Source organism: Haemaphysalis longicornis, unplaced genomic scaffold (genome assembly GCF_048455015.1).
Source record: "Haemaphysalis longicornis isolate Haplotype H1 unplaced genomic scaffold, Haemaphysalis longicornis Haplotype H1 scaffold_7, whole genome shotgun sequence".
Classification (NCBI taxonomy): domain Eukaryota; kingdom Metazoa; phylum Arthropoda; class Arachnida; order Ixodida; family Ixodidae; genus Haemaphysalis; species Haemaphysalis longicornis.
Genome location: NW_027526422.1, coordinates 36,105,614 through 36,131,964, shown reverse-complemented (window position 1 = coordinate 36,131,964; position 26,351 = coordinate 36,105,614). Strand labels below are relative to the sequence as shown.

The window sequence follows — 26,351 nt, the reverse complement described above, 5'->3', positions numbered from 1 at the left end:
GCGTGTGCCTTTGCAACCACCAGGGGATGAGAGCATTTAGAGCGTGTCTCTCCGCCGCCGCCTCCACTGCAGAAACTGCGCTACCAGAGCAACTCCACCTTCGTGCTCAAGCCCAAATCTACCGGAGGGGGCGTCTCCCGAGTGCGGTCCTCGCGCATCAGCGTGCAGAACGCCCCGTCAGCCACAAAGATGATGGTGGCGCCAAACCTGCTGGACAACTCGGACACCACGGCGGCCACCGCCTTGCCCGTCTCGTCCACCATCAACACGCCACCCGCACGCGCCTCGTACATGGCGCTCGAGATGAGCGATGCGCCGATGACCATGACGGGCGTAAGCAGCACATACCCCACACGCAGCGTTATGTGGTGTTCGTCGAAGGTTTCTAGGTCATGCCAAACAGTATTAGGCCACAAAGCATTCAACACTCGTACTTACCTCTCTAAAGAGACAAGTGTTTTATGCCAGAAAGCTGGCGACAGAACTTTTCGTTCTTACCCTCATAAAATATTTCGGCCACTCGGACGTCAAGCTTTTGCTTCGAGTTTAGTGTGGCCAAGAAACTTCTGGCGTGGCCTACAAGCGTTTGACAACGACTGCGCGTGCATGGACGATCCGGCGTTTCACGTGCACTCGCACGGAAAACAAGATCAGCTTTTGGGGCGTCCAAACGGCCGGAACAGTCTCTACACGCATTTCCTGTTCCCGGTCATTCGTCATCGCAGTTTTGTAAGGTGTTCTGGTACTTGCAATCTCCACCTCTAGAAGTAAATCTGCGGGGCGGTACTGTTATTAGATATGCGATTTTCAAGAGCGTCAATTACGTGGGTATTGTGCGCTATCATGGCTCAGCGAGGCGTAATTACAGTGACCACTATAAACTCCTTATCGACTCAGTTTGTGGGCGGGACCTAAACCAACCCAGTGTTAGCTCTATCGTTGATAACGCCCTACCAAATGCTAAGCTGGTGAAATGTAGCGTCGCATAGATAATAAACCTCTGAAAAAACGCCCGCGATCGCTACCTCTTTGTGAAGCGGGGCTTTTATCAGGGAAAAAGACCGACATACAAGGTAGCGCAGATGGCAGCCTTAATTGTATCATTGCTATTCGTGAGTTCAGACGGCGACAAAGCGCCTTAATAAGTGCCCGCCACTTTTTTTTTACCCGCAATATCGGTCTCCTGGATATTTCCGCTGTCTTAATGAAAATCAAAGATGCACTTTAGTGACATCGTCAGAGCTGACATGGCGAGCGAGGGTAAATAGCAGAAATCTTTGTTGCTCAAGAGATGAAAAGCCTATACAGTAAATTATGAAGAAGTGGCTTTATTCAAGCCACCCCTTCCAAGCGTCCATACCTGTTCCAAGCGACCATCTCGCTTTCAACAAAGTATCTCTTACTACGAAGCCGTTTTTTTTTCTTTCCCGAGTACTTCGCTCTAACGAGCTTACTGTAATAGCTCAATTGTGTCAGGATAATGCGCCTTGGTGGGCCACTTGAATTCCACTCCTTTCAAACAGAGCTGAATTCGTAAGAGAGAGTGGTAGCACTAGGGTCAGGAGGCCGGGGTGGGTGCAGGCTCCAGCCTGGCGGCGACTAGCATAGCCCTGTCCACGAGGGAGATTTGCGTTTCCAGGTCAGAGCTACCCAGCGCCCCTTCCCACTGCCCGTCCGAGGAAATTGGAGATATTAGGGCAGCCCCCCATGGAGTGGCGTACAGTGGAGCGCGTGCCACAATTAGGGGATGGGTTGAGCTGAGAATGACCGGGGGGATACTTGCGGCTGGTGAAGCGGTAATGATCGGCAATGTCATGGAGGGTTGTCAGTCTGTCCCTGCTGGTCTGGCCCCATGGTAGGGAATGAGACTGGGGCCCGCTCGGATTATAAGTCCTCGAGCGACGCCGTGGGCTGCCTCACTTCCCCCGAGGCCGGCATGAGCCGGGGTTCAAATTAGTTCTACCGGGGAAATTGGGGAGTTTTGAGCCATGATTTTGAGGGTGAGTGGCGAGATAAGGCCTCGAGCGAAATTTCCAACGGCCGTTTTAGAATCTGTTTGAAGGAACAAGGCTCGAGAGGATCACTGAAATAAACTGCGGCAAGTCATACCTCCCGAAGACGTTGTTCGCGGCGCTGCTTACGCTGCGAACAATGAGTTCGTGATGCATGACTGTGCACTTCCGCCAAGCCCGCCACTGTCAGAGTACTGTGGAACACACCCTTCCTCCGAGAACTCATAATAACGCCGCCGCTCTTACTTGAGCCGGAGTCTCTCTCTCTCTCTCTCGACACATCATGGCCGTGAACGCTTGAGAGAGAGAGAACAAACTTTATTTATCGACTCAAGTCCGAGCCGCGGCGTTATTATCAGTCCTCGGAGCAAGGGTGCGCTACGCAGTGCTCTGAGAGTGGCGGGCTTGGTGGGGGTGCAATTGTTCGCGGCGTAGGCGTGACTGGCCGCAGTTTATTTCAGCGAGCCTCCCGAGCCTTGGTGGTGCTCTACATGAGCATATCCTGAGAATGTCGGTGCTCAATGAGAACGTGTCGTTTTCAAACCATGACTAAACCAAGTTTTGACTTGCGTAGCTTCGCGATTTTCTGTACGCTTATGGAATATTTCCGGTGGCAAGCCAGTAGCCACATTAGAGCGACACTTACGACTTCCCTCTGCACCGGCACCATTCTTACGTCGGCGATGCGCCATTTTGGAGTAGGCGGCTATTTGAAACTAGACACCCACTGGCTCGTACACAACGCAAGCGGTTTTCTACGCCTCGTTCTTATACGGCTGTCATTCAATCTTTAAAAGTGGGGCCAACGGGTGGTCCATCACACAGCGGTGTGTGGTGAGTGCGAGTGATCGCACCATGCGGAGGTCTGTTACCCGCCCCTATGCCTTGCGGAGACAATGAATGCCCCGTGGAGCGAGAAAGCCGTTGTCTGGCGGTTGTAGCCGCAAAACGGTCCCTAAACCTCCCTCTGGCGGTAACGTGTAGCACATACCGCAAACGTGTATATTGATTAACGGCTTCCAGAGATTAGGCCTAATGTCACGCTTTGGGGTGTAACGACCTTAAATGGGCCATGCAGACAAAATACAAGTTTGCTTTATTCGAAATATTTCGTGTTTTATAGTGCCCCTGAGCTTGTCCGGCAGCAAACGATGCCGTATTCACTAAGAAATTAATCAGTTTAGGTTAAAATTTTGGTTCTCGCGCCAGATCGTGTGTTTTCGTGACGTCTTCCCTGAACTTCACGAGGGCGGGTATTCAAACGAACTTCCAGTGCGTCATTAGGCTCTGCGATGGCCTCCGAGATCACCCCGCGCGCGTTTTGATCTCGGGGGGTTCTCTGGGCGCGCGGGGTTATCTCGGAGGCCATGGCTCTGCAGCCTGGTTTACCATCAGTCCTCCCATACTTAGCGGCGGACCGTTGTCCGCCGTTTTTGTTTTTGACCATATCTACACCTGGTTGTTTTTGTTACGGAAGAAAGTAATCGGTTCGTGAAACATGTGGTATGCACGACAAGCAGGGTCACGTAAGACAACGTCACTTACGCCAATCGGTCAGTGTCGTGTAAGACAGCTCCTAATCAGTTGACTGCAGTGCATCTAAAACAAGCATATAGTGCGCCCAGTACCAACAGCAGTGCGTATCGGTAACTCTGTGTTCACGTATATTTTCATGATTTTCATTGTTTACCCCCATCATGCTTACTGCTGTAAAATGAACATGCATTTTAATCAAGCGCAAATAGCTCGTTGGGCCCTGCCTAATTTGCGTTTGCTTTCGCCAGCCTTAGCCAATCGCACAGCTCGGCATAGGGCATTGTTGCGGGAAATGAGCGAGTGGGTCGCATGGCCATTCCCCTTTTTTTAATTACATAGCTTATTTGAGCGAAGTGTGCGTAAAAGTGGTGTCAGTATGATTCTAACAAGGCAGTCTTTCAAATAAACCAAACTTGTGTTATCTCTTCATGGCTCCTTTAACGACGTTGAGGTGCCCGCAGCTTGACGTACGACGAGTTTGACATTGCTTTACACGTCGTTAGGCTCAACGTTAGGGCTACCTTAAAAAAAAACAAAAAAAAAACTGATATCACATACCCACAGAGAGGTTGCAATGTAGTGATGGCAGCACCGATGGGCTTTCTCCCTCTCCTCGTGCGTGTTTTGTTCCGTGTCCCCTCTGTCGCCGGGAGCGAACGGAATGGGCTTCGCCTGTGCCAGTGTTTTGTTCCCTGAGCAAAGTCGGGGGAATATTCATTCGCTCCTCTTAATCGTCAGACGGAGGTAATGTGCGCAGTGAGCCGTGTCGCCCAAAGCATATTGTGCTACTTAGAGGGCTAGGCTGTAAGTGCGGTTCAGGAGCCACCAGCACTGAGAATGCCCGTTCAGCGACGCAAGAGGGAAAGCGGCTCGTTTTACCGGAGCGGGATAGGTAGTGTTTTAGGCGTACATTTTCCTTCATTTGCGGGCACTTCCGGTGTGCCTGCTTGCGCATGGCATTTCGAAAAGGGAGCGACGTTGCAGACGCTGTGCCCATCATGCGCGCGCGCTCGCAGCTCGCGGGTCTACATTCGGACATGCGGGGCGACGACACGTTCGACGGCGACATCGGGTCCGAGATGCGGCGTTCACCGTTCAACTGGCGATCCAAGCGACCGCACTCTCGAAGAGGCGGCGGTTCGGCGAGCCGCATGCTGCCCCCGGCCGATTCCGACGCCGACGACGAGTCCGAGCGGCGCTTCGATGACCGCCGGCCGCGCCGCAAGCGCCAGGGGCGCAGGGGACGTCGCTCCAGCATGGACGACGACGAGGTCGACAAGCTGGACGACGGGGCCCAGCTGGTGTGCACGTGCGGGGCCAGCAGCGGCGGCGAAGGGCCCGTAGGGAGACAGAGGCCCGGAGGCTTCGAGGACCTGTACGTGCTCAAGAAGACCGGCGAGCGCCGGAAGAAGAAGAAGAAGAAGAAGCCCCCCGCGCCGCCCCCGCCGCCGCCGCCCGCGGGCTTCATGGGCATGATCTGCAGTCTGTTCGGGTCCAAGCCTCCTCCCCCGCCGCCGCCGCCGCCCCAGTCCAGCTCTGAGTCCGAGTACGAGTCCGAGTACGAGCTTATGAAGCTGGACGGGCAACAGCTGGAGCAACTCTGCCGCCAGATCGACTTCAAGCAGTTCCTCGATGTGCCGAAGAAAGAGGAAAAGAAAGAGGAAAAGAAGGATGAAAAGAAGGAAGAAAAGAAGGAGGAAAAGAAGGAGGAACCTGCCAAGGTAGGGCAAGCAATGAGGTATATTATGGGGAAAGGATATATGAAGGACGTGAAGATAATAGCGAAGCGAAAAGTGGCGCATCGGCCAGGTCACGCCATTCGGTTAAAACTTTTGCGATTTAACATGCTTCAGCTGGGCTACAACACGAGCTGAGGGACTAACTTGCACCACTTAGCGTGCTTCGAAATCGAGGCCTCTATGAACTCGTCGCCTACGAGCAACAGGCCAACGCCTTAGACTGATCCGCCGTAGCGGGTGATGCAGTTGTTGCAGCCCCTTCAAAACATTTCCGTCCTTTCTCCGTATTCGACATGTGTGAGCTTGAGGAGCTACAAGGCAGCCGGCAAACCGACACGAACCGCGCGCTAGCGACGTAACCTTATCGTCCTCTCGATTTGACAGACCTTAAAGGGACCCAGAAAAGCCTTTAGTAAAAGTTACAAAAGGCCTTTATTGTCGCGTAGTACCAATATAGCGATGCAATGCCGTTGGAATTATTGATCTACATTCAGTATTAGCTGCGCCAGAAGCAATTAAGTGCACCTCTCCCCCCTTGCCGATCGATTCCTCCTCCCTCTCTGCTTCTTTCAAAGCAGCTGGAAACACTGGGAATAGCCATGTGACATCGCGACGCTCGACTTCCGTTCTCCGCTAGCTACATTCCTGTGCCTAGGAACGCGTCAATCGCTGCAGACCCGCCTTTGCCTTGGGATCGCGCAGGAAGGAGGAAGAGCAACCGGAAGCCAATGGCAGTGACATTGCCGGCGACCGACGATCGGCCGAATCAGGGGGGCGCCTCGCCGTTGCGTCAGCCGCGATCGCCGTTACGTCAGCAGCGGTCAGTGTTGCGTCAGCCGCGGTCGGCTCGCTGTGGCGGCGCGCTCATCGGCTGAGAAAGGCGATCTTAAAAAAATGTTTACAAATTATCCGTACAACGTATGGGCCTCACACTTAGCTCAAAAATCCCCCGTTATGTGTTCTACCACCTGAATGTATTTGATTGCCACCTTCACAAAGCTGTGTGAGCAGGCCTGGCAGGGGCTCAGCTATTGCGACGTACTAGCCGCGTCTTCACAGCAGGCTCTAATAAAGGTTGTTTCTCTCTCTCTCTGGGTCCCTTTAATATTCTTCGTCGAAACATGCGCGTCACGGAAGTACGTTTTGAAATCGTAGAAGCCGCGGTTCCTGCATTGTTGGGGCTGATGGAACCACACGACGTTGTCTGCTTATCGTGACCCAAACGACACCAAACTTCCACTTAAAAACTAACGGGAATCGTTGCTTTTAACGGGAATCGTAAATTTACCGTAACAGGAACCGTAACGGGAATCGTAAAGTAACGGGAATCGTAAATTTACGGGAATCGTTACTTCCCGTAAATTAGGCACCCAAACGGCAGCGCGAATACATAAAATTTCAAACAACGCGCACCGCGCCTAAAACCCCCTGCCAAAGCATAGAAACCCGAAGCATCGGCTTAACGCTACTGGCGCCGAATAGTCAGCTCGCCTTAGCATTACTGGGCTATCCGCAGTTGCTATATGTGGTGGTGGTGCGTGCTTGTTTGACACGCCACATGTACTTGCGCTGTTAGGTATGCTGTAGCAAATGGAGGAATGCGTTCCTAGAATGCTAATAAAAAAAATGCAGCATTTATTTAGACCACCCGGGAATACCAAACGAACACGTTGCTAGGCAAGTTCGTAGTGGGCTAAACAAGGCATGCGTAATAGCTCGAAAGTTGGATTTTAACCTGGGAATATCTAACGAGCCCCGAAGTTTTGTACACAAACTGCGCTTGTATTTGTAGCGTCTAGAAGAAAACCATTCGCCCGTGCCGGGTAGCGATTATACTACATCGGGCTCAGTAGCTGGTCACACACTGAGGTGCCACAACGGGTGCCTCCTCAGACTGACGAAATTGTTAGGCACTGTGGCTTCTTTTCCTGTGCTTTCTGGGAAACACGCGGGCAATCCGGGGCTCAAATAAAATAAATAAAAAATCGAGGGAACCCAGTGTGTAAACAGGACATACGTCAGTGGGCGTACCATAAAGAGGCATGCTCCTCGCTTCATTCGACCTTTCTTTTTTTCAGCCCCCACCGGTCGAGCCTCTGGACGTCAAGGTTCCTGTCGTATTCGTCTTTGGTGAGAACCTCGACTTTTTATTTTAACACGAAAGTGTTGTATTCCCGGGTACACCAAGAATTCCATGACGTCATATCCGTCACGGAAGTGACGCCAGCACAATGAACACAGGAGAAACGCCAGAAAAGTTTCATTGACGCGGATGGTGCCGCCGTCTCGGAGAGGTGAAGCGAAGTAGGGCATCATGATGCTAGCAAGCGCCGACAGTTGGAATAAGTTGCGTCGTAGCGATGCCGACGGGCGAATGGCGCGAACGCCGGCTGATTTCATGCGAAGAGAAACGCCAGCGGGTAGCGGAACGCGTTCGCGCGTGCGCGGTTCAAGCTAGAAGTTCTACCTCTCGCGTCCCATAACCTGAGCTCGTTGCAACGCAACCGTGTGCCGTATACGCCACGGAGCAGGACCGAAGTGGTCGCACCTTTCCTGAAGAGACCCACTAGCAGGACGTCGCTCGCCAAGCACACCGACAAGACAGCCGCCATCCCGCAAATCATGCTCCTTTCGCTGCAGATTTCGCTGCACGTTTCACTTTCGTGCGTTACCGATTCCTATGACAGAGGAATCAACCACAGTTTCATTTTTGTAGCTTCGGCGTGCGGGGGGGGGGGGGGGGGAGGAGTTACAGAAAGGCGTGGTTTGTTGCCGTGGTTAAAAAATATGTTGCATGTTGGGACAATGTTAATTATACAAAAATATTGCGTTGCAGGAAAACGATTGTTCCGAAGGTTTTTGTTATTGCGGTAGGAAAAATGTCTACGTGGGGAGCTCATACTATTACAAAAAAAACTCGGGTTACGGAAAACAAGACGAAGTTTTCTCAGTGTATGCAATACATGTCGGCACAAACCGACAAAAAGGAAGGAATACAAAGAAAATATACCAACTACATCAGAACATTTTCATAGAAAAGGAATGTAAACACAGAAACAGAAAAAAAATCGGTGCCATTCCGCTCCGCGAAGGTGGAGGACCAGCGGATCGCGCCATAGCGCTGGGGAATCGTGGGATTGTAGCCACGCCGACGTCGAGTTTTCCGGCTCGCGGTATTCCGTGTCCCGACGGGCGTCGCGCTTACGCTTGGCGTTCGCGGCCCCATCGTCGTCGGTGGTCTCCGAGCTCCACCACGTTCGCGCCTGTTTCCGCTTTTTTTAGATGCGACGCTGAGAACATCTCTTGTCGGCGGCCCTGTCCTTCCTGCGTGCGTCCGTTGTTGTTGTCCGCAGCCACTCTCCCCCTCTCCTCTCCGATAGCGAACACTCTCTCGCGAGGGGCATTGGATTGGATTCGATTGGATTGGCTTGGCTTGACTTGGATCGAATTGGATTGGATTTGATTAAAGCGGATTGTGTTGCGTCATAGCCGCGGCACTCTCTCTCTCCGCGGTCTCCTCTCCTTCGGGCGCGCTGCGCATATAACCGGTGTGCCGCTCTCCGGCGGCCTTTCGGTCGACGGTTGCTCTCCGCTTGCGCTTGAACCCCCCCTCCGCGTCGCATCACACCAGGGTTCCCGCGAGGGGAGGTGGGCGTAATTTTTTTCTTGATGAGTAAACTTCACTGTGCACCACGCAGTGTCGGAAAGCCAGCTTACCAAGACCAAGCTTTCACCAGAGTCCTTCAATGCTTTTCTGGTCACGAAACTGCGGCCGAAGATTCATGCAGGGACAAAAGCTGCCGCTAGGATCGCCCCTGTCAGTGAGAAGGCCCTGTTAAGAGATAACGGAGAGGCGGTTGGAATGGTGGTGGAGGATAAGCAGGGAATATTGATTGATTGGATTGATTGATTGATTAATTAATGGATTGATTGATTGATTGATTGATTGATTGATTGATTGATTGATTGATGGCAGGGATTAACGCGCCGACGCAACGCAGGCGATGAGGCGCGCCGTAGTGGAGGGCTCCGGATTAATTTTGACCACCTGGGGATCTTTAACGTGCGCCGAAATATCATACACCCGGGCGTTTTTGCTCTTCGCCTCCACCGGAAAAGCGGCCGCCGCGGCCGGGAATCGGACCCGCGTCCTTGTGCTCAGCAGCACAACGCCTTAGCCACTGAACCACCAAGGCGGGTAACAGTAGGGAAGAGGTGGGTACGTAGGGGGAGTATCGCGAGCAAGACCACGAGCAAGATAGCGACCTAGCGCACTGCCAACGCGGCCGCAGACACCCAAGCCGTCCGATGATGACGACGACGACAACGACGATGATTATGATGATGATTATGATGATGGTGGGTAGCGGCTTCCCCTTTGTAATGGGGTAGTATTGCACAGAGACCTTAGTAGTAACGCCACCGTAAAATCACGTCGCCTTCACCGGACGCGCAGCGCCGCTGCGAGGGAGCTTTGGTCCACATATGGAGCTCTCCCATAGCTATCCGCAGAACTCTGCTTTCACTGGTATTCTTAACAGCGACTTCATTCCAAAACACAGGTGCGTTGCTTGGAAGGCTATTCTCAGAAAGCGAGGGGGATTTGCTGATACCAGCTCTACTGTAAAAGCAAAAGCGGGTTATTACAGCCGCCGAACGAAATTCGCGTCCGTCTCTCATTGTAGTGTGCTTGGCGTGTGGCTTCATGGGGTTAATGCTTTTGAATGAAAGTATACACAGTGATCAAAGTTAAGCCGGCAGGATTTTTCTAAATTAGGCGCTTAGCTTTACGTAAAGACCACCTCTACAGTGAGGTTATGCGCCGAGGGGGACACATGAGGTGGTAATTATTGATGTCGGTGGCCCAATTAACTAAAATTGAATAATTACCCTTTTAGTGGCTGCATTAAGTAGGCATGTTTGTATTGAAAAGTTAGCCGCAATCGTGTTTCTACGCAGTTTCATTTGGCAGAATTCTTCTAGTGCATCCATGCTAGATTAAGCATGCAAGACAGTGAGTACCGGTGCAAAGCTGCGCCCTTTTGTGACGTGCCTGCTGCGTACGGTGCTTAGTTTGACAACGGGGTGGAGGCATTACTGGCACCATTTCAGTCTTGGCGGTCGTTATAGCAATCTGCAGTACTTGGAACCGATATCGACACACAGAACAAAGGAGAGGAGCTTTGCGCCGGTCTTCACGATCTAGCATGCGTAATCATGCGATCGGCAATTAAGCTTCGCAGCTCGATATGTCGTAGTACGAATGCGCTAGAAGAATTCTTCCAAATGAAACTGCGTATGAAAACGATTGCCTCTAACTTTTGAATGCAAATTTGACTGCTTACTGCAGCCACTAAAAAGTTAATTATTCAATTTTAGTTAATTATGTCACCGATATCAATAATTACCAGCTAATTCTATGCCCCCTAGACGCGTAACCTCACTGTAGAGGTGGTCTTCACGTAAATCTAAGCGTCTATTTTTTAAAAATTGGGCCCATCTCCCCGCGAGGGGGACTCGAGTAAATGCGTCGCATAGGGGGTGGGTGTATTGCGTTAACGTTTAGTGTTTGGGGAGTTGGTGGTAGTGAATGCGTTGTATCAGCAGCTTCTTGACGTAGTTTGAATGAGTCAAGGATATAAGGCGCGTTCGTAGCCTCCCATTCTATGTCGGCTTTGTGGCGCAGTGGGTAGAGCACCATGTACATTGCGTTCCGCCCGCAGGGTCGAGGGATCGAAACCAGGCGCCGGATAGTATTTTTTTTATATAGTGTAGGGGGAGGGGTGCGGACTACGACTACGGACGTCAACGCGGGTGACATCGTGAGTTACTGAAGTGCTCTGCATTTAAAAACCGGTCGACTTAATTTTGATCACCCTGTACATAGATAAATGTGACAATGTGGAAGGCTTCATGGATGATTAGTGCGGAGTAATATGTATGGCGTACGGGAAAACAATTTCATTTATCAGAGTCGGATTTAGATTTTAGGTTTTCGGGGAGCAGGTGGAGCTCTTTTTCTGCGCAAAAAAAAAAAAAAAAATACAGGCTGGGTGAACTTGGGCCGAGTTTCATAGACGTTCACGTGACGTGGCAGAGTAACTATAGCTAAGATAATTCGTGCGCTGCGGTGTTTGCGAAGATTCTACTGCGTTGGGGCTACTCAGCCCTTAACAACACCGCGAGTGATTTGAGCCCACTGGTCGCACGCGTCGCAAGGCGGTGGAGGCACTGCGCGCGTACGCAGCCCTTGCTCTCCACCCTGAGAGACCGAAGCGCGTCGTCCCTGGGCCGCGCCCTCTCCCCAAACTCTGTCCTCCACACGGCGTCAGCCGAAACCCTGTGGAAGCAAACGTTAAAAAAAAACATAATCGTATGATAATGAGGTAATTGTCCCATCATTACAAGAAACTACGCGGCTAAACACACACATTTTTCAAAAGTTCATCATGTTTTATCGAGGGTCCCCCCTCCGCCCCCCTTTCCCAAATTATTTGCCGGAGAGAACGTGAAGAAATCAATCACACACGCCCATGCGCTGTGTCGACCGCATCGACAATAGTGGTACATTATCACAATTGAGTCTACGCTCGTACTTACATTCGCGTGCTCATTGCCAGGTCCACCTATGCGACACGTATCGCCCTGCACCGAACAGTCCAACACAGCGTCGCACTAAGTAGTTCGAACGTGTTGTCTTTTCCGCCAGAAAACCGAGAGTGAGGGGCATGAGGGCGTGCATGCATCTTGTGGATTGATGAGAAAAGTCGATCCTGACTGAACCGCACACCTTATGATATCAACGCACAACAAAATTTAGATTCTATCCGAGTTTCCTCTACCGAAACCCCCGATGCAGCTGCCGAGCCACGGCAGTAATTAAAGCCGTCGCTCAGTCGACTTTCCGTTGAAAAACGCCTTTAGCACAGCGAGGAACTGCTCAGTGTGTTCCTTTCGTCGAGCAGCTTTCAATATGCATCCAATCTGTCGCACACGGAGATGCTATCAGGGATGTATGGGCAGCCCGGAGCTAGGGCATGTGGCGTTTTGCTGCTAATGTCGTGTCTTGGAGCGGGCTTTTAAAACGTGCATTGCTGCCCGCTTGCGATTAACGGGCTCTTCAAAGAACAGACGTGTTCTTTATGGCAGCAGGGCAAGCATTGCTTTCTTATAGGAAGCAATTAACGCGCCAGCACGAGCAGGAACTTATAGAGCGCGCGAATAACCGGGCGCTCCTGCCAGGCTCTTTTCTCTCGCTCCGCAATTTCCTTTCCCGCTTGCCTCTTCAGGCGCCCGCTGCAGCTTCTTCCGCCTTTTCTATAGTCGTGCTCTGTTCTCTATTACCGCCATTCGTTCTCCCCTGTGTTCCTCGCATTCACTCGTTACGCCGACGGCGACGCAGCCGCCTCACCCAGGAATGGGCGACGCCAAAGTGTCTAAGCTGCGATGAAATTTCGCGCTACAGAGAAGCGTAATGGCAGAGATTTTTCTTCTTCTTCTTAAAATGCGAACATCCTATCATTTCTTCGTAGCCCTTAGATGCGCTAGCAATAGCCACCTGCTGACAAATATTTTCCTTCCAGGTGGACCAGGTTCTGGCAAAGGCACGCAGTGCGAAAAGATTGTAAAGAAATACGACTTCACGCATATCTCGTCTGGTGACCTGCTTCGGGCCGAGGTGCAGTCCGGCAGCGAACGGGGCCGGGACATGAGCGAGATCATGAAGAAGGGAGAGCTCGTCCCACTGGTACGGTCGCCTCGCGCGAGCGATCCCCGCGGCGCCGCGAAAAATGGGACGGAATGATGCCTTGACCCCAACATGACACCAGCGCTCATCTGAAGACCCCAACATGACTATCTTCTCATTCAGGTCAACCTGGCATACAAAGAGGTTCTCCTGTGGAACTGGGGTGGACATTGGCGCAGTTGAGCTAGCTAGGAGTAGCTTTTGCTATAGCCAGCTATAGCATTGGCTAGCTATAGCTAGTTGGCAACATCACTCTCAAAATCCATTGAGTTCACGGAATCGGGCCTGTCTACTCAAAACAGCAATTGACACTATCTGTAAGCTCTGGTACGAGCAGAGGGAGAGAGCTGGCCAGTTGTCGCCTCGAAGTCCAGCTTTGGATGGTACAGATCGGGTGACGACTGCAGCAAGATCAACCGGGGCCCCGGACTAAGGACTCCGCCCAGCGCGTGCAGTGTTGATAAAACAAACGCATATTCCTCCCCCTTCCCCCTCCCTTCATTTACTCTCGAGGACACGAAGCTCATCTTGCACGGGTAGTGCGAAACTTTATTGAGCCAAAAATGATGACCGGGCGACCGATGTCCCTGGATGTCAGAACTTGCTGGACGTCCGGGTGGTCGCTGGTAATCAGGTTCTCCCAAGATCAGGGAGAGGGAAGGGGAAGGAAAGGGTGGGATGGTCGGGGCTATGCACACGCTCTAATAAAAAGTGGACTAGTGTGCTAGGTTTAGAGCAGAAAGTGCACTGGGGGGAAAATTGATTGCGAAACATGTGGTGTAAGCGAATTATATGGACGAAGGTATTCGTTTGAATGCGGCGGATAGTCGTTCCCCAGCTAGCGGATCTATAACAGCAGCCACTTCGCCGTGTGGCCTCTGAACTATGACCTTGAAGAAGCCCAACAGACCTTCCGGCCTCACTAACAGTTTTATTGGAGCAAAGGGAAAGCACCCGAACGTTAGTTGTCCCGTCACCACATGCGTCTACAAACCAGGCCGTCGTCATTCGGGGCTTATAGGCAACTTCAGCTGTCACAACCACCACGAAAATAATTAGAAAACAATAATTTCCAAGCCCGTTGTTAACCCCCAGCAATAGCTCACATACTCTGGGCCAGTGCACGCGCTGCACCTACACGAGACAGTACAGTCGCACATGAACACTAACCAAACTCCATGGCGGCCTCGCCGTAAGTGACAAGAGACATTACATGCAGGGAGTCGAAATATTATTTATAGGGAGTCAAAATTAATCCGGAGCCCTCCACTACGGCGCGCCTCATAACCAAGACGTTGCTTGAGGGCGTTAAACCCCGTAATCTAGCGCGAAATATGAGCACCATGATGCCCCACTAAATGGTGAACGCAGCGAGGCAACCCCGCAGCGTTGCTTGATCTGTTTGTCCATAGAGACAGCAAGCATCGTGCAAGCCTTCTGCTTTGTTTCTCCTGTCTAGAAGCGCGAAGGCACTGACAAGATTTCTTCTTTTTTACAGGACATTGTGTTGCAGCTGCTGAAAGAGGGCATCAAGAAATCAATGGACAAGTCGAAAGGATTCCTCATCGACGGCTATCCCAGGAACACCGAACAGGGAGACCGATTCGAGGCTGAGGTGAGAACGACGCAGAAACTGTTCAACTTCACAATTAACTCGACAGGTCCGTATACAGCACCTCTGTGAAGCCTTTTGCGACGATGAGTGGCTCGTCACAGGGGCCTGGCACTCCGGGTGACGCCAGCTCTTCGAAGAGGAAACAGCTCTCTTCAACCTGCGCTGCCTTTTCTCGGGCACGCATTGCGAAATGATCTTTTTTGGTGGGTGGGGGGTAAGGGGGGGGGGGGGGCTAAGCTTACGGCTGATAGGTTAATATTCAAAGAAACCTCCCCCCCGCCTACTACTACAACGCTTCATTGCTTTGCCAGCATTCCATGCGTCTCGCCATATCTGGTTTCTCGCTGTGCTCTGTCATGCTGAAAAAGGGCGTCGGCACAGCGCCGGCTACTTTCGGCGATTCCCAACAATCGCTGGGTGATAAGGGTGGTGCAGCCCGCTATGGTGCGGTCTCCTAAGTTTCCGAAATGTCGGGCACGTCTGCCACGCGTGCCTTCCATAGCTGGAGTGCTACAACGTGCAGACGAACTTCGTTCCGCGAATTTACGTTCATATTTTTAATCATCCGCACGGCAAATCACGTAAGGCAATACATTACCCGAAGGGTTCCGGCGGTCGACATTGATCACGGTACAGAGTCAATATTAAGCTGAAAGCCGTTCGGGACACAGATATGACTCGAGTGCCAGCTGTGTCTCAGCTCCGCGTGGTCTGGGTGCCGTAATTTCCTTTTCAGTTTCGCCAGTTTCGCCACAAGGCAGGACGGACTGCTCGACCGCTTTGCACGGTCTGCTAGTAGAAGGACGTACTCAAAACCTTCATGCTGAAGCGGGCGACCGCGCAGTGAACGGACGCACCCGCCGAAGCTATCATACCACCAGCACGAGCGTGGAACGGCCACGCCGCTATGTCGGCGAATGCAGGGCCCTCTATACTCCGACGTCATAACCGCTGGTGCGTTCGGCCATAGAATTTGTCCGCTGTGGTTTGTCACTAACTCACGTTCGGCGGAGCTCGGCGCACATCGGCGGCAGGGCGCTGAGACAGAACATGTCTATTTGCCGCGCCCAGCGAGCGGAACATGTCGGCCTCGTATCCCAGAATGCAGCTCGCCAGCCCGCCCGGAATGGTAGCGTGTGCGTCCCCTCGCTCGCCCATGGCAGGGCTAGAGCCATGGAGGAAAGAAAAGTATTCTTTCCTCCATGGCTAGAGCGGAGGCTCGACAGTCGACGCAGTAGTCGCAAAACCTTCTGCTCATGCGCCATCCGGAGGGCGCGCTGGCTACCAACTGGCTACGCGCAGCTAGAGTCAGTATAGTATCTATACGCGCAGCTATGCTGCGCCGGCCATAGGCCTCCTGCGCTGCCCAGGGGGCGCTGCGCAAGCGGCTTCCGGGCAGTACTTCCGGGTAGTACAAAGCTGCGCGGGTCCCATAGGATCGCGTGTTGACAGAAACAAAATGAGCTCGATACTCCCGATTGTATTGCGACATAGACACCAGCCCATCCCCGACGAATCCGATATCTTCTGGCGATCAACTTGGCATTAGGGGAATAGGCTTTGCAGCGCTAAACACGTTTACAGCGCCGACGAAAGTGCCGGGACCGTGACGACGTCTGCTACTCGCAGGTTCACCGATCGATAGTCGTACGAAGTGAAATTTTAAGTAAAATTTCTAGTTTTAAAATAATATTCTAGGTGAAAAAGACTTCTGAAAAAAGCCGATCAAAAAAGAAGAGTGACGCAATCGGCGATGATAGCGCTTTAAAAAGCCAGCGAGTCCGGCAGATCGCATGCTCGCCTCCTGCGGTGCGCCGCTCTTTTGCGTAGCTGCACACTATGCGTGCACTTTCATTAAACAGTGCTCGTTTGCGTCGCCGTTACGAATACATGATGCAGCGTTAGCTTGCCGTTTTGTTACGTGTCTGATCAGTGACAAAATGCCGCGACCGTCAGAAGCGTGAAATCTGTTTTGCGATCCCGAAATTAGTGGCCGTAAAACAAAGTGTTCGGGCGAACTAAGAGGCCGCTCGCCTTCCTTGTTTGCTCTCACTTTACTTAATTACGCTCTTGCAGCATACATTCCCAGTTCGCACTTAATAGCCTAGAACGAGGGTCAGCAACGGCCGAGTTCCATGCAGCCGACACGGCGGAGGGCTGGACGGCAAATCGGGAGGGGGGGGGGGGGGGAGGAGGAGGAGGGAGCTTTGAATGCACAGAGAAAAAATTCAGCGAATTTCTAATAATATTTGACAATAATCTGGCGAAGTGTGAAGATGGGGGGGGGGGGGGGGGGCAATTCAACTGGAGGACGCCAATTCTCTGTTCTTGTCTCGCTGTCTCACTCCATTTGAAGTCAAAACTGGAGTGTCGGCGTTCAGATTCGACGACCCCTGCACTAGGAAACTAACACAGTCAGTTATGATCGTATATAAATATTCGGGGCCCCGCGCCGTGCATGCGGCTGTGTTATGTTATGCTGTGTTATGTGATGTTATGGAAGTACACATCTTTGCACGCAGCGGGCGTGTGATTTGGTGCGTGTTTTGCGTCCTTTAATAACGCTTAATTTGTTTATGTAATTGACGCTATTGCCCCACCTACTCACTAGTATACATGTACCCTGCCGTTCGTAAATCGTGCTGCGTAAAACGTTACACAAGAATCATTTAGTTTGCGAAAATACGAAGCGAAATTTCCACTCGTTTCAAAGGCGGTGCCAAGCCAGCAGTGTCAGCTGAGTCGGCTGCGAAATTCTTGCGTTCGCTTGCATGCTCCCGATGAAGCAACCTTTTGCAGTTACCTCAGGATGTAAGATGAGCAGCGTTCCGTGTTTATGCTACTCGTGAACTTTCCTTTGTCGACCGCACGCAAGAAGAAAAAACTGTAAAACAGTTAAACCACCCGACCTGGCGATACTGTCCCACGCCGCGACCACCGTGACAGCTCGCTCAAAAGAAAGCCGACAAATCGGCTTCTTTTACCGGATATTATTTTGTTTAGCCTCTGCAGCTACTTTAAGGGCTATTTCATACAGTGTGCAGTCATTTAAACACGCCACAAAGCGCCACAACCAACTTTCACTCTGGCTTGTAATTGAAAACACATGGAGGGCGGCGAGGGTCGTCTGCTTTTGTACTACCCAGAGGCGTCGGCCGCTAGGGGCGCTGAATGTCGCCAAAACTCCAGCGCAGGAGGCCTATAGAGTATTTTGCGCCGCCCGAGCCCGAGCGTGAGTAAACAGGGGTAGTACCAGTAGAACTAGAACTTATCGCTGGCGCTGTTTAGCCGACGTAAGCCCCGCGATAAGCATTCGCTGCACCAAATGTGGCGTGGCCACGCTACCAGGCGCCCATCAGGTATCGCTATCATCTCCCTCATCGTTGCAGCTGTGAAGCTTCGTAGTGTGGTGTTAGTATTCGTTGTGACCTCGTCGCTCGCCCGCTGCAGTGGGTGCTTCGCCTCCTGAATATATGCTTGCTCCGCGCCCACCTGTAAGGACGTCGTCAGGCGTGACGTCTTCGCTAAGCTTTCGGAGGACCATCCGTATACCGCTTGTGTTTCTGTCGAAGGGACGAAGGGAAATTGGGACCAGCAAGACGACTTTAATACCGCACAAGCACATACGCAACTGCAGCGACGTAGTTTCAGGCCCGCTTCGCTATTGTGACTGCGAGACACTGTGCCCACAACAAAGTATCAGGATGTGGTTGCCTTTAGGAGCCGCCGTAGTGCATGCGCTGCCCTCATTACGAAGAAGCACCCATCATGAGTCGTCGTCTCTCAGCTGCCCTCACGCGGGAGGTGACAGCAAAGCGACCTATGCTTCACGCCTCAGGATGCGGGGCGCTTCGCGCGGCGGGATCCCCACGTTTGAATTTAACAGTTGTGAGCTGTGTTCCCCGCACTGCACGAGGTGTAGGCGCGGTACGAATGGTGGCTTTCACTTGTGATCGTAGTGTGTACGGGGCTGCACGCTTTACAGTGAAGGGAAAATGGTCGGGGGGTTATCATTTGGGGTAATACCTGCGCTACACGGTCGCTTCAAAGGCCTTCCGAAGGCCTTCCAACCAATTGTCTATCAGTGCCCCCATTGTAATTACATAGGGCGCACCCGTAAGTGAGCGTTCAACTGCCAAGTGAAAGTTGTCGTGTAGCACAGGCATAAAACACGCGCGCGAGTAATTTAAACAAAAAGGTGACTCTATTTGCGACTCTGCGCAAGTAGATGTCCAGGTGCGGGAAATTTAAACGTTGTTTTTATATTTCTTGCGTTTTCTCTGTTGGAAAAACGTCTTCCGTGGCTGGTATCAAGCTGAAGAAGTTACCAAAGACTAGTTCTTTCAAAGTGAGAACGGTCGCATATTTACCCATGTCCCATCGAAAAGCCATGGTCTCGCTCTGGTCTATGTAAGCGCGAAAATTCTGGCACGTTGTCTGTTCGTCAGCCGATTAAAGAAGATAAGTTCAGCACCCAAAAGCGACATTGCAGCTGTAAGTGGTGGGAATCAAACCGACGTCTGATAAGTTTAAAACGGAAGCACTGCCGACTGAGCCATGGCCGCAAGGTGTGCGGATGAACAACAGGCATCTGCAGTTGCGGAGCTGAAGCCATAACCCGAAACGCTCAGGGCTTTTGACTGATTCGACGTTGTGAGAAAACACTGCCCACACTCATTGATACCGCAAAGTAGTTCTAACCACGATACCTATTACTTGCACGTATTTTACTTTAAAATGCCCACAGACATTGTGGACAGAAGGTGATAAATAGACCCATGATCATTACAAAGGTAACAAAGAAAGTATAAATACCAAGTATGTAGTTACTCGAGAATGGGCTCTGATTTTCGTTCGTTGTTTTACTTTGGTTCCGGGCACATTTGAAGCCTTTATCATCGTAATACCGTCGCAAAAAATATCAACAGCTGGGGTAAAATTAGTCGTTACAGATAAGCATAATCGTCGGCCAGTTTTTCTTTTTGGGTCGCGTGGGCCACGTCCGCAGCGCAGCAGCACCGCTCTTGCCTACGGCATGCACACGCGAAAGCCCTCTTTTAATGCTGAAGGATCAAATGGTCATGTAAAGGAAAAGCCGACGTCAGCGTTGTTAGTAGCAGCGAAACGGCACTTAAACTCTCTTGGGTTGCGACACGTCGTGTGGCACCATGGCAGATGCCTTAGAAGTAAACACAAATAAAAGGACCTCGCGCCCCCGTTGCGGCAACGCTTGAGCAGGCGCACAGCTACACGTTAAACCGGAAAGGGTGGTGGCGGCAGCTCTCGCTCTCCTGGATGACACGTCTGGACAAACCGATTTCATTTCAGCACACAGGCCGCCCCGCGCGCGCTTCACTGCGCAGCCGTTTTTCTCCCTCTCTCTCTCAGCGGCGCAACAGTCTCCAGTGAGCCACACCAATGTCTCTCTTTTTAACTAAAGGGACTTGTGCGCGTATGTTTTGACTAAAATGTGCTCAAGGTTTCTTTTGCGCTAGATAACATTCACATTGGAAACCACTGGCAACGTTTACATGTTTGCGCTGGCGATGTTGACCGTACAAGTGCTAGTCTTTCGTATTTCAGGAACGCTGAAGAGACCATAATGTTGAAGGCTGTTTGAGGGTTTGGTCATTGAGCGCAACAAATTGCAGGTGACGTCACTTGCGGTCTCCCGCGAATTCTTTGTCCTTCCTTTTTTCAGTTGTTCCTCCTTTTTCAGCTACACAGGCGGTTGCGTAGGGTGTTAACGAGGGGAGCCACCACTGAGTGAGTGAGTGAGTGAGAGAGTGTAAGTGAGTGAGTGAGTGAGATGAGTGAGGTGAGTGAGTGAGTGAGTGAGTGAGTGAGTGAGTGAGTGAGTGAGTGAGTGAGTGAGTCAGTCAGTGGTGGTGGTGGTGAAGCCACCACTAAATGCTTGACTGTACTAGCCTAACAATGTTTCACAATACAGGGGCCATTGAATTTCGGCGGCGGAACAAGACTGTGACGTCATAGAGACCTTGGGAAGTCGCCACTGCTTCATGTTTTCTTTAATATCTCCATCATTTGTTTGAAGTTTGCGACAACATTCGTATCCTTGTTATCGGGAAAAAGCAGTTCCTGTGTTCGCGTCCACGCGTATTTCCGTTGTACTGATCGCGACAAAGCGCTTCCCGATTCTCAGAGGCGATCTGAAACGCAGGTATGCAAGTGCACACACCTGCTCTACTTCGAGGTCGCAGACGAGACGATGAAGTCCCGGCTGATAAAGCGTGGCGAGACAAGCGGTCGCGAGGACGACAACGAGGCGACCATCATCAAGCGCCTCAAGACCTTCCACGAGGAGTCAGAGCCTGTCCTCGAGAAGTACAAGAGTATGGTGAAGAAGGTACGCGCTTGCCCCAGGCTGCACGCGGGGATGATATTCAGGGATGACCTCGCCACCCCCAACCCCTCCTTTGTCCGAAATACCTCACCTCCCTGCACTTTTTTATGGCGGAAGTGTTACTGCGGTATACCAAGAACTGCTTTCGAGGGCGTCTGCGAGATGCAGCTCTGTCCCGAAACGTGACCTTGGTCCCCGTTTCGCTCCTCTCGTTACTTGGGTGGGAATCAGAACATTTCTGAACCCTACCAAAGGAATCATCCTTTCCTCACGGACCGCCCGTGCGATGCTTCCGACAATGCGCAGCCATGGATCGAAAGGTCCGCACTTTTTGTTAGCGTCTCTCGTTATCTGCAGACAACCACTGCGTGACGGGGCCCCACTATTGCAAAGATATACGTACGCGCACCTGTGAACTGAAACAAGGAAAGGTGGCTAAGAGGCTTACGACACGTTTCTAAAGGGTGTTGGCACGCAGCCCAAGCTCAGCTGCGCTTCACGGCAGTCCTCCTCATCCGCTAGCCTGAATCCCAACCGTGACTCTCTCTCTCTCTCTCTCTCTCTCTCTCTCTCTCTCTCTCTCTCTCTCTCTCTCTCTCTCTCTCTCTCTCTCTCTCTCTCTCTCTCTCTCTCTCTCTCTCTCTCTCTCTCTCTCTCTCTCTCTCTCTCTCTCTCTCTCTCTCTCTCTCTCTCTCTCTCTCACACAAGCGAGTGAAGCGAGTGAACGAAGTTGAGAATATTCAGAGGTAAATTCGTGCAGGTGGCATTGAGGCCCTTTTTTAAGCACAGCATCACGTCACGGTTCCCTTGCTGAAGTGGCGCAAAATAGTGCTAACCATGTCGCGGCTAAATTATCGAACGGCAGCGAGATGCAATGAGGTTCGGGGAAAACTGAGAGGACAATTTTCGCCTCCTGGCCAATTATGCGCGTGCACGGCTGCTTGCGCAGTGTGGCTCTCATTCCTGCTGATTTATTGGTCGACTGAAAACGTCTAAATTGCGCATTGAGAAGAAGGAAGAGTCATCTGCACTGAACATTCAGCCTCTATGAGAGGAAGGGCCAGGGGTAGCGGCGGTGAGACTGCACCGGGGTCGTGCCACGGGGACTAGGAGTGTCCGCTGGTCAGGCTACTGGGGTTTGCGTGCGTCCTTCGTACACGGAGGGGTTTGTCCGGCGGGGATCCCGGATCCGCAATACAGTGCTAGGGGCGAGGATTCTGATGGATACCAGGGTTGGCGGGTCCATTCCAAGTTGGACCTTGGGCGGGCCTCTTCCAGAATTACTACTTCAAGCCCTCATCACGTCATTGTCGGGCTGAGAGACATACAGAAGCCAAGCCACTGAACTTGCTTTCCGCATGTCAGCGATATATCTGTGGCCCGTCCAAAGTGAGGTTCTCCAGTCTGTGTTGCTTTAGTTGAGCGGGCGGTCTGTAGCGTTCTTCAAAGATAGTGTCGGGGTCCACAGCCGCTGCTCGCGCTGGCAATGAGCCCTTCCTTCCACTCTTTACGATATTTCGGTGAACTATGCTATCTGAATTGTTTTCTTTGTTTTGTGGAAAGAGCCTTGCCATGCATGGTTGTTTTATCCTGTGTTGAAAGCGGGACGTCAGTGTGTTCCTTGAGGCGTTAGGCTGCGTCAGCCTATCCTGTTTATTGAGAGAATATTAACGCATTCGTGTCGTCCCTTTTCTAGACTGTTCCTGTTTAATCGACAATGTGCTCGGTCTGAGTGAATGTTTCTGGGTAGGACTGCACCCCAAGATAAAAGCACGCAAACTAAACGCCGCGGCATTCGATTCGCCGACGCTCGACTGTGCCTCATCTCGTTTACTTGTTTTTTTGTCGTTTTTTTTCTTGTAGTGAAACGCGGAGCATGAATTCGCTTATGGCGGACGCTGACTTGATAGCGAAATATTTTGTTCTTTCTCTTGCAAGAGTACAAAAGGTGAATTTAGTCACTTTTCAGGATCAACCTAGGGCACTGTTTTGCGGAGCCTTGCGAGTTCGTGCAAGTCTCAAGCCCTTTCTACATGGGGCGAATTTCGGCTGCGAATTCGCAGTCGCGGCGCCGCCCGTACGGCAAAACAATTTATTTTGCTATTTTCACTGCTGCGACATATTGCCAAATGCTAAGCAGCGTTCACAAGAGAAGTTCGACCCTTCCATACATTTGGAAATTCGCCACGGCAAGGAGAATAGATTGTTTTGGTGCACGAGCGGCGCCGCAGCTGCGAATTCGCAAGCAAAATTCGCCCCATGTAGAACGGGCTTCAGTGGCCGCTTTGTGTTGTTGTTCAACGTGTGGGGCACGGCTGGTGTTGTTGCCTTCAGCTCTACCTGTCGCGTCACTGTGGCTTCTTGAGGAATATTAAACCAATTGTTGGCGTTCCAATTTTCATCGATGTGTTTTTGTTTGTTTGTTTCCTCCGTGTTCTCCATGCGGTTTGGTACGTTTTGCACGAAAGTCAGCCGATTTCCGAACTGCATCTGCTTGTCTGCCTTTTCCGGACATCATCACGATCTAAAATTACCTTACTTTCTCAAACGTACCATTTCACTCTCATGTACCTGTGTAGTGTTTCTTTGTTCTCCGGATGAACCCGTACGGGCCCAAATCATGACATCACCGGTATATATATGTTAAGCTCAGTAGCCTAGCGAGTCGATATGGAACTGGCTGTTGACATGTTGAAAAGGGTTGGTGACGACGAGGCTGACCCTTGGGGTACACCCACGGTGTTTGGGGTACCAGGTCTGAACTTATTTTCCGCGCTTACCTGGCCTACTCGGTTTCGCATCAAGTCGCGATTAATGTTCATTGCTACCTCTCCTATCTGGAGTTCTACTGCTCTATGTATAATGCCATCGCGTGGCACTGTGTCGAAGAGCTTCCTTATGTATGATCCCTGCAACAAAAATGGGCTTGACTGAGCGCGGGTGGTTAACGAGTTCCTTGGTCGGCAGGTGGGGTCGTAATTTGATTTGGGAGTGTAGTGCAGGCTGTAGGAATGTTCCAAATACCACTGTAATTTAAGTTTCACCGTCCGTTTCACCAGTTGGCAGAGCAGATATCAGCAATATCGGGCGCAAGTCAATTGGTCGGGCCTGTGAAGGGTTTGGGAGCGGGAATGATCATGACCTCTGCCGTTCCTCGGGCAGGATTCACTCTCCAATATTTCGTTGATGCGTCCTCACAGGACGACTTCCGTCCCGTGTGGAAAATACATTTCAGTATTGGACAGATGGCCCGGACCGGCGTGCTTTTCCTGTAGCAAAGATCCGATTTCCGTCTAGCTCTGTGCGGGGGAATGGAACATTTATTTGTATGCGTCCAATGTCCCTCCGTGGGAGGTAAGCAGGTTGCATGGTTTTGGAATATGCGCCCGCTGCGAAGCCGAGTTAGTCCTTTCATTATGGCTACAATATTTTGAAAGCGATAACTTAAGGCAACGAAACTATATATGGCACGTAGTAACAGGTTTACCGAAATCCACAGGGCATTTGCGCTTCCCTGGCAGCACAAGTATGCTTGCTTGCTTGCTTATTTATTTATTTATTTATTTATTTATTTATTTATTTATTTATTTATTTATTTATTTATTTATTTATTTATTTATTTATTTATTTATTTATTTATTTATTTATTTATTTATTTATTTATTTATTTATTTATTTATTTATTTATTTATTTATTTATTTATTTATTTATTTATACGCCTAATGAAGGTTGAGAATTAAGGGCTTGTTAAACGAACAAGACAAACTCAACGACCAAAAACTGCAATTAAAACCAGGGGGTGGTGGTCTGTTAGTTTTGTCATTTGGTTGGAATAAATATTTAACTGCTATACAAGGCCGCATAACAAGGAAAAATGTGCTGCAAGGTATAATCCCAACCAAAAACTATCGGAGAAAGATACAGATGCCCTGTAAACGCGTAGTTTATTTGGCGAGAGGCGAATGTCACTGTTCCTTCTACGATTCTGCCTTTTTACGGCCCCACTAGAGTGCACTAAAGGATACTAGAGCCCAGAAGCGGGCGTAAGGAAGCGAGCGGGGCAACCACGAAATCCCTAAAACCTGCGTGAAACTTGGCCGCCATTGTTTGTGCCTTATTTACGCGCAGTGAAATCACCAATGTCACCGACACCGCGATTGTTTTTTCAGGTGTCGGCCGAAGACGACCCGGATAAAGTCTTCGAAGCGGTCGTTCCTGTCATGGATGAAATTATCAAGCCAAAATAGTGGCACTGATTACAGTAAAGCCCAGTCATAAATGAAGTTTACCGTCCAAAGTTATTTCTTTCTGCTAATGCTTAAAGGAGCACTGACACCTATTTTCGGCGTTAATATTATTGCACAGTTCGCTTCCTTCACTCAACAGAGTACCCTGGGTGAAATATGAGCCACCTGCGATGCGAAGAACATTGTTTAATTGGATCTCATTTATCGTGCCGACGGAGCAGCGCACGGAGCGGCACTCAGAAAATGGACATCAGCGTGACATCATCCAGGGAGAGCCAAAAGAAGTGACGCGGCAGCGCTCGTCAAAAGCTCGTGACGTCACTTCATGCGCGCGGCCCCACGAGCGGCGAGCGGGCGCAGCACCCCCTCAAGCGGGCGCCGGTGACGTCCGCACAAAGCGGTGAGGTCAGGCAGGGAGTCTGTCATATGCGCCGTTCGGGATGAAAGCGCGGGAATTTGAAACAAACGATTTTCAGGACGTTCAATGTAATTAACTATCGCGCGCTGAAGTATTTGAAGTGCTGTTTCAGGTTCGCCAGGCCATTAGGCGTCGATAAAAGCAATAAAGTGTAACATAAAATTTTCGTGTCAGTGCTCCTTTATAGCATTCCTCTCGCGCATGCATTTTTTCCAAGGTTCGAGGCTTGCCCTATTTTACCATTTATTTGAAATACTGCCAGTCTCGTTTTGAGACCAAAGGAGGTGCAGGTACAATAACAGTGAGAATAATTCGGTGGATAACATGACAGTGGTGATTAAACATTACTAAGGTGATGAAAAAGAAACATGCAGGTTTTGTTTGCACAGTGTTCAATGCCGAAAAGAAGATAAAGTGCGCCACTCGTCCTTCAACAAAATTGTGGCGCAACAGAATTGACGTTTACACTGGTGATGGCGTGCTGTTTCGCAAGAATCATACCTTTTTTATTGCACTGCTCAGAATAGCCATCTCTTGAAAACGTCTTCGGCGCTAACACTTGGAAGGCGAGAAGGCGAGTTGATATATATATTGTCAAGAAGACAGCCGAAACGCTGGTAGCCGGTTGAGGTTGTTTATTCTCAGGAGCGAAGCCGATGGGAACGCAGGTCT

At 50.9% G+C, this 26,351-nt stretch overlaps 1 protein-coding gene across 1 annotated transcript; it reads left to right on the top strand.

Moving 5' to 3' along the window:
- LOC144147401 (uncharacterized) lies at positions 1-25,286 on the top strand. Its single transcript, XM_077679526.1, has 7 exons — positions 1-333; positions 4,565-5,269; positions 7,366-7,417; positions 12,871-13,034; positions 14,533-14,649; positions 20,831-21,016; positions 25,184-25,286. The coding sequence occupies exons 1-7, from the start codon at positions 190-192 to the stop codon at positions 25,259-25,261; spliced, it is 1,446 nt and encodes a 481-aa protein (XP_077535652.1). The 5' UTR covers positions 1-189; the 3' UTR covers positions 25,262-25,286.
- Positions 25,287-26,351: the final 1,065 nt, after the last annotated feature.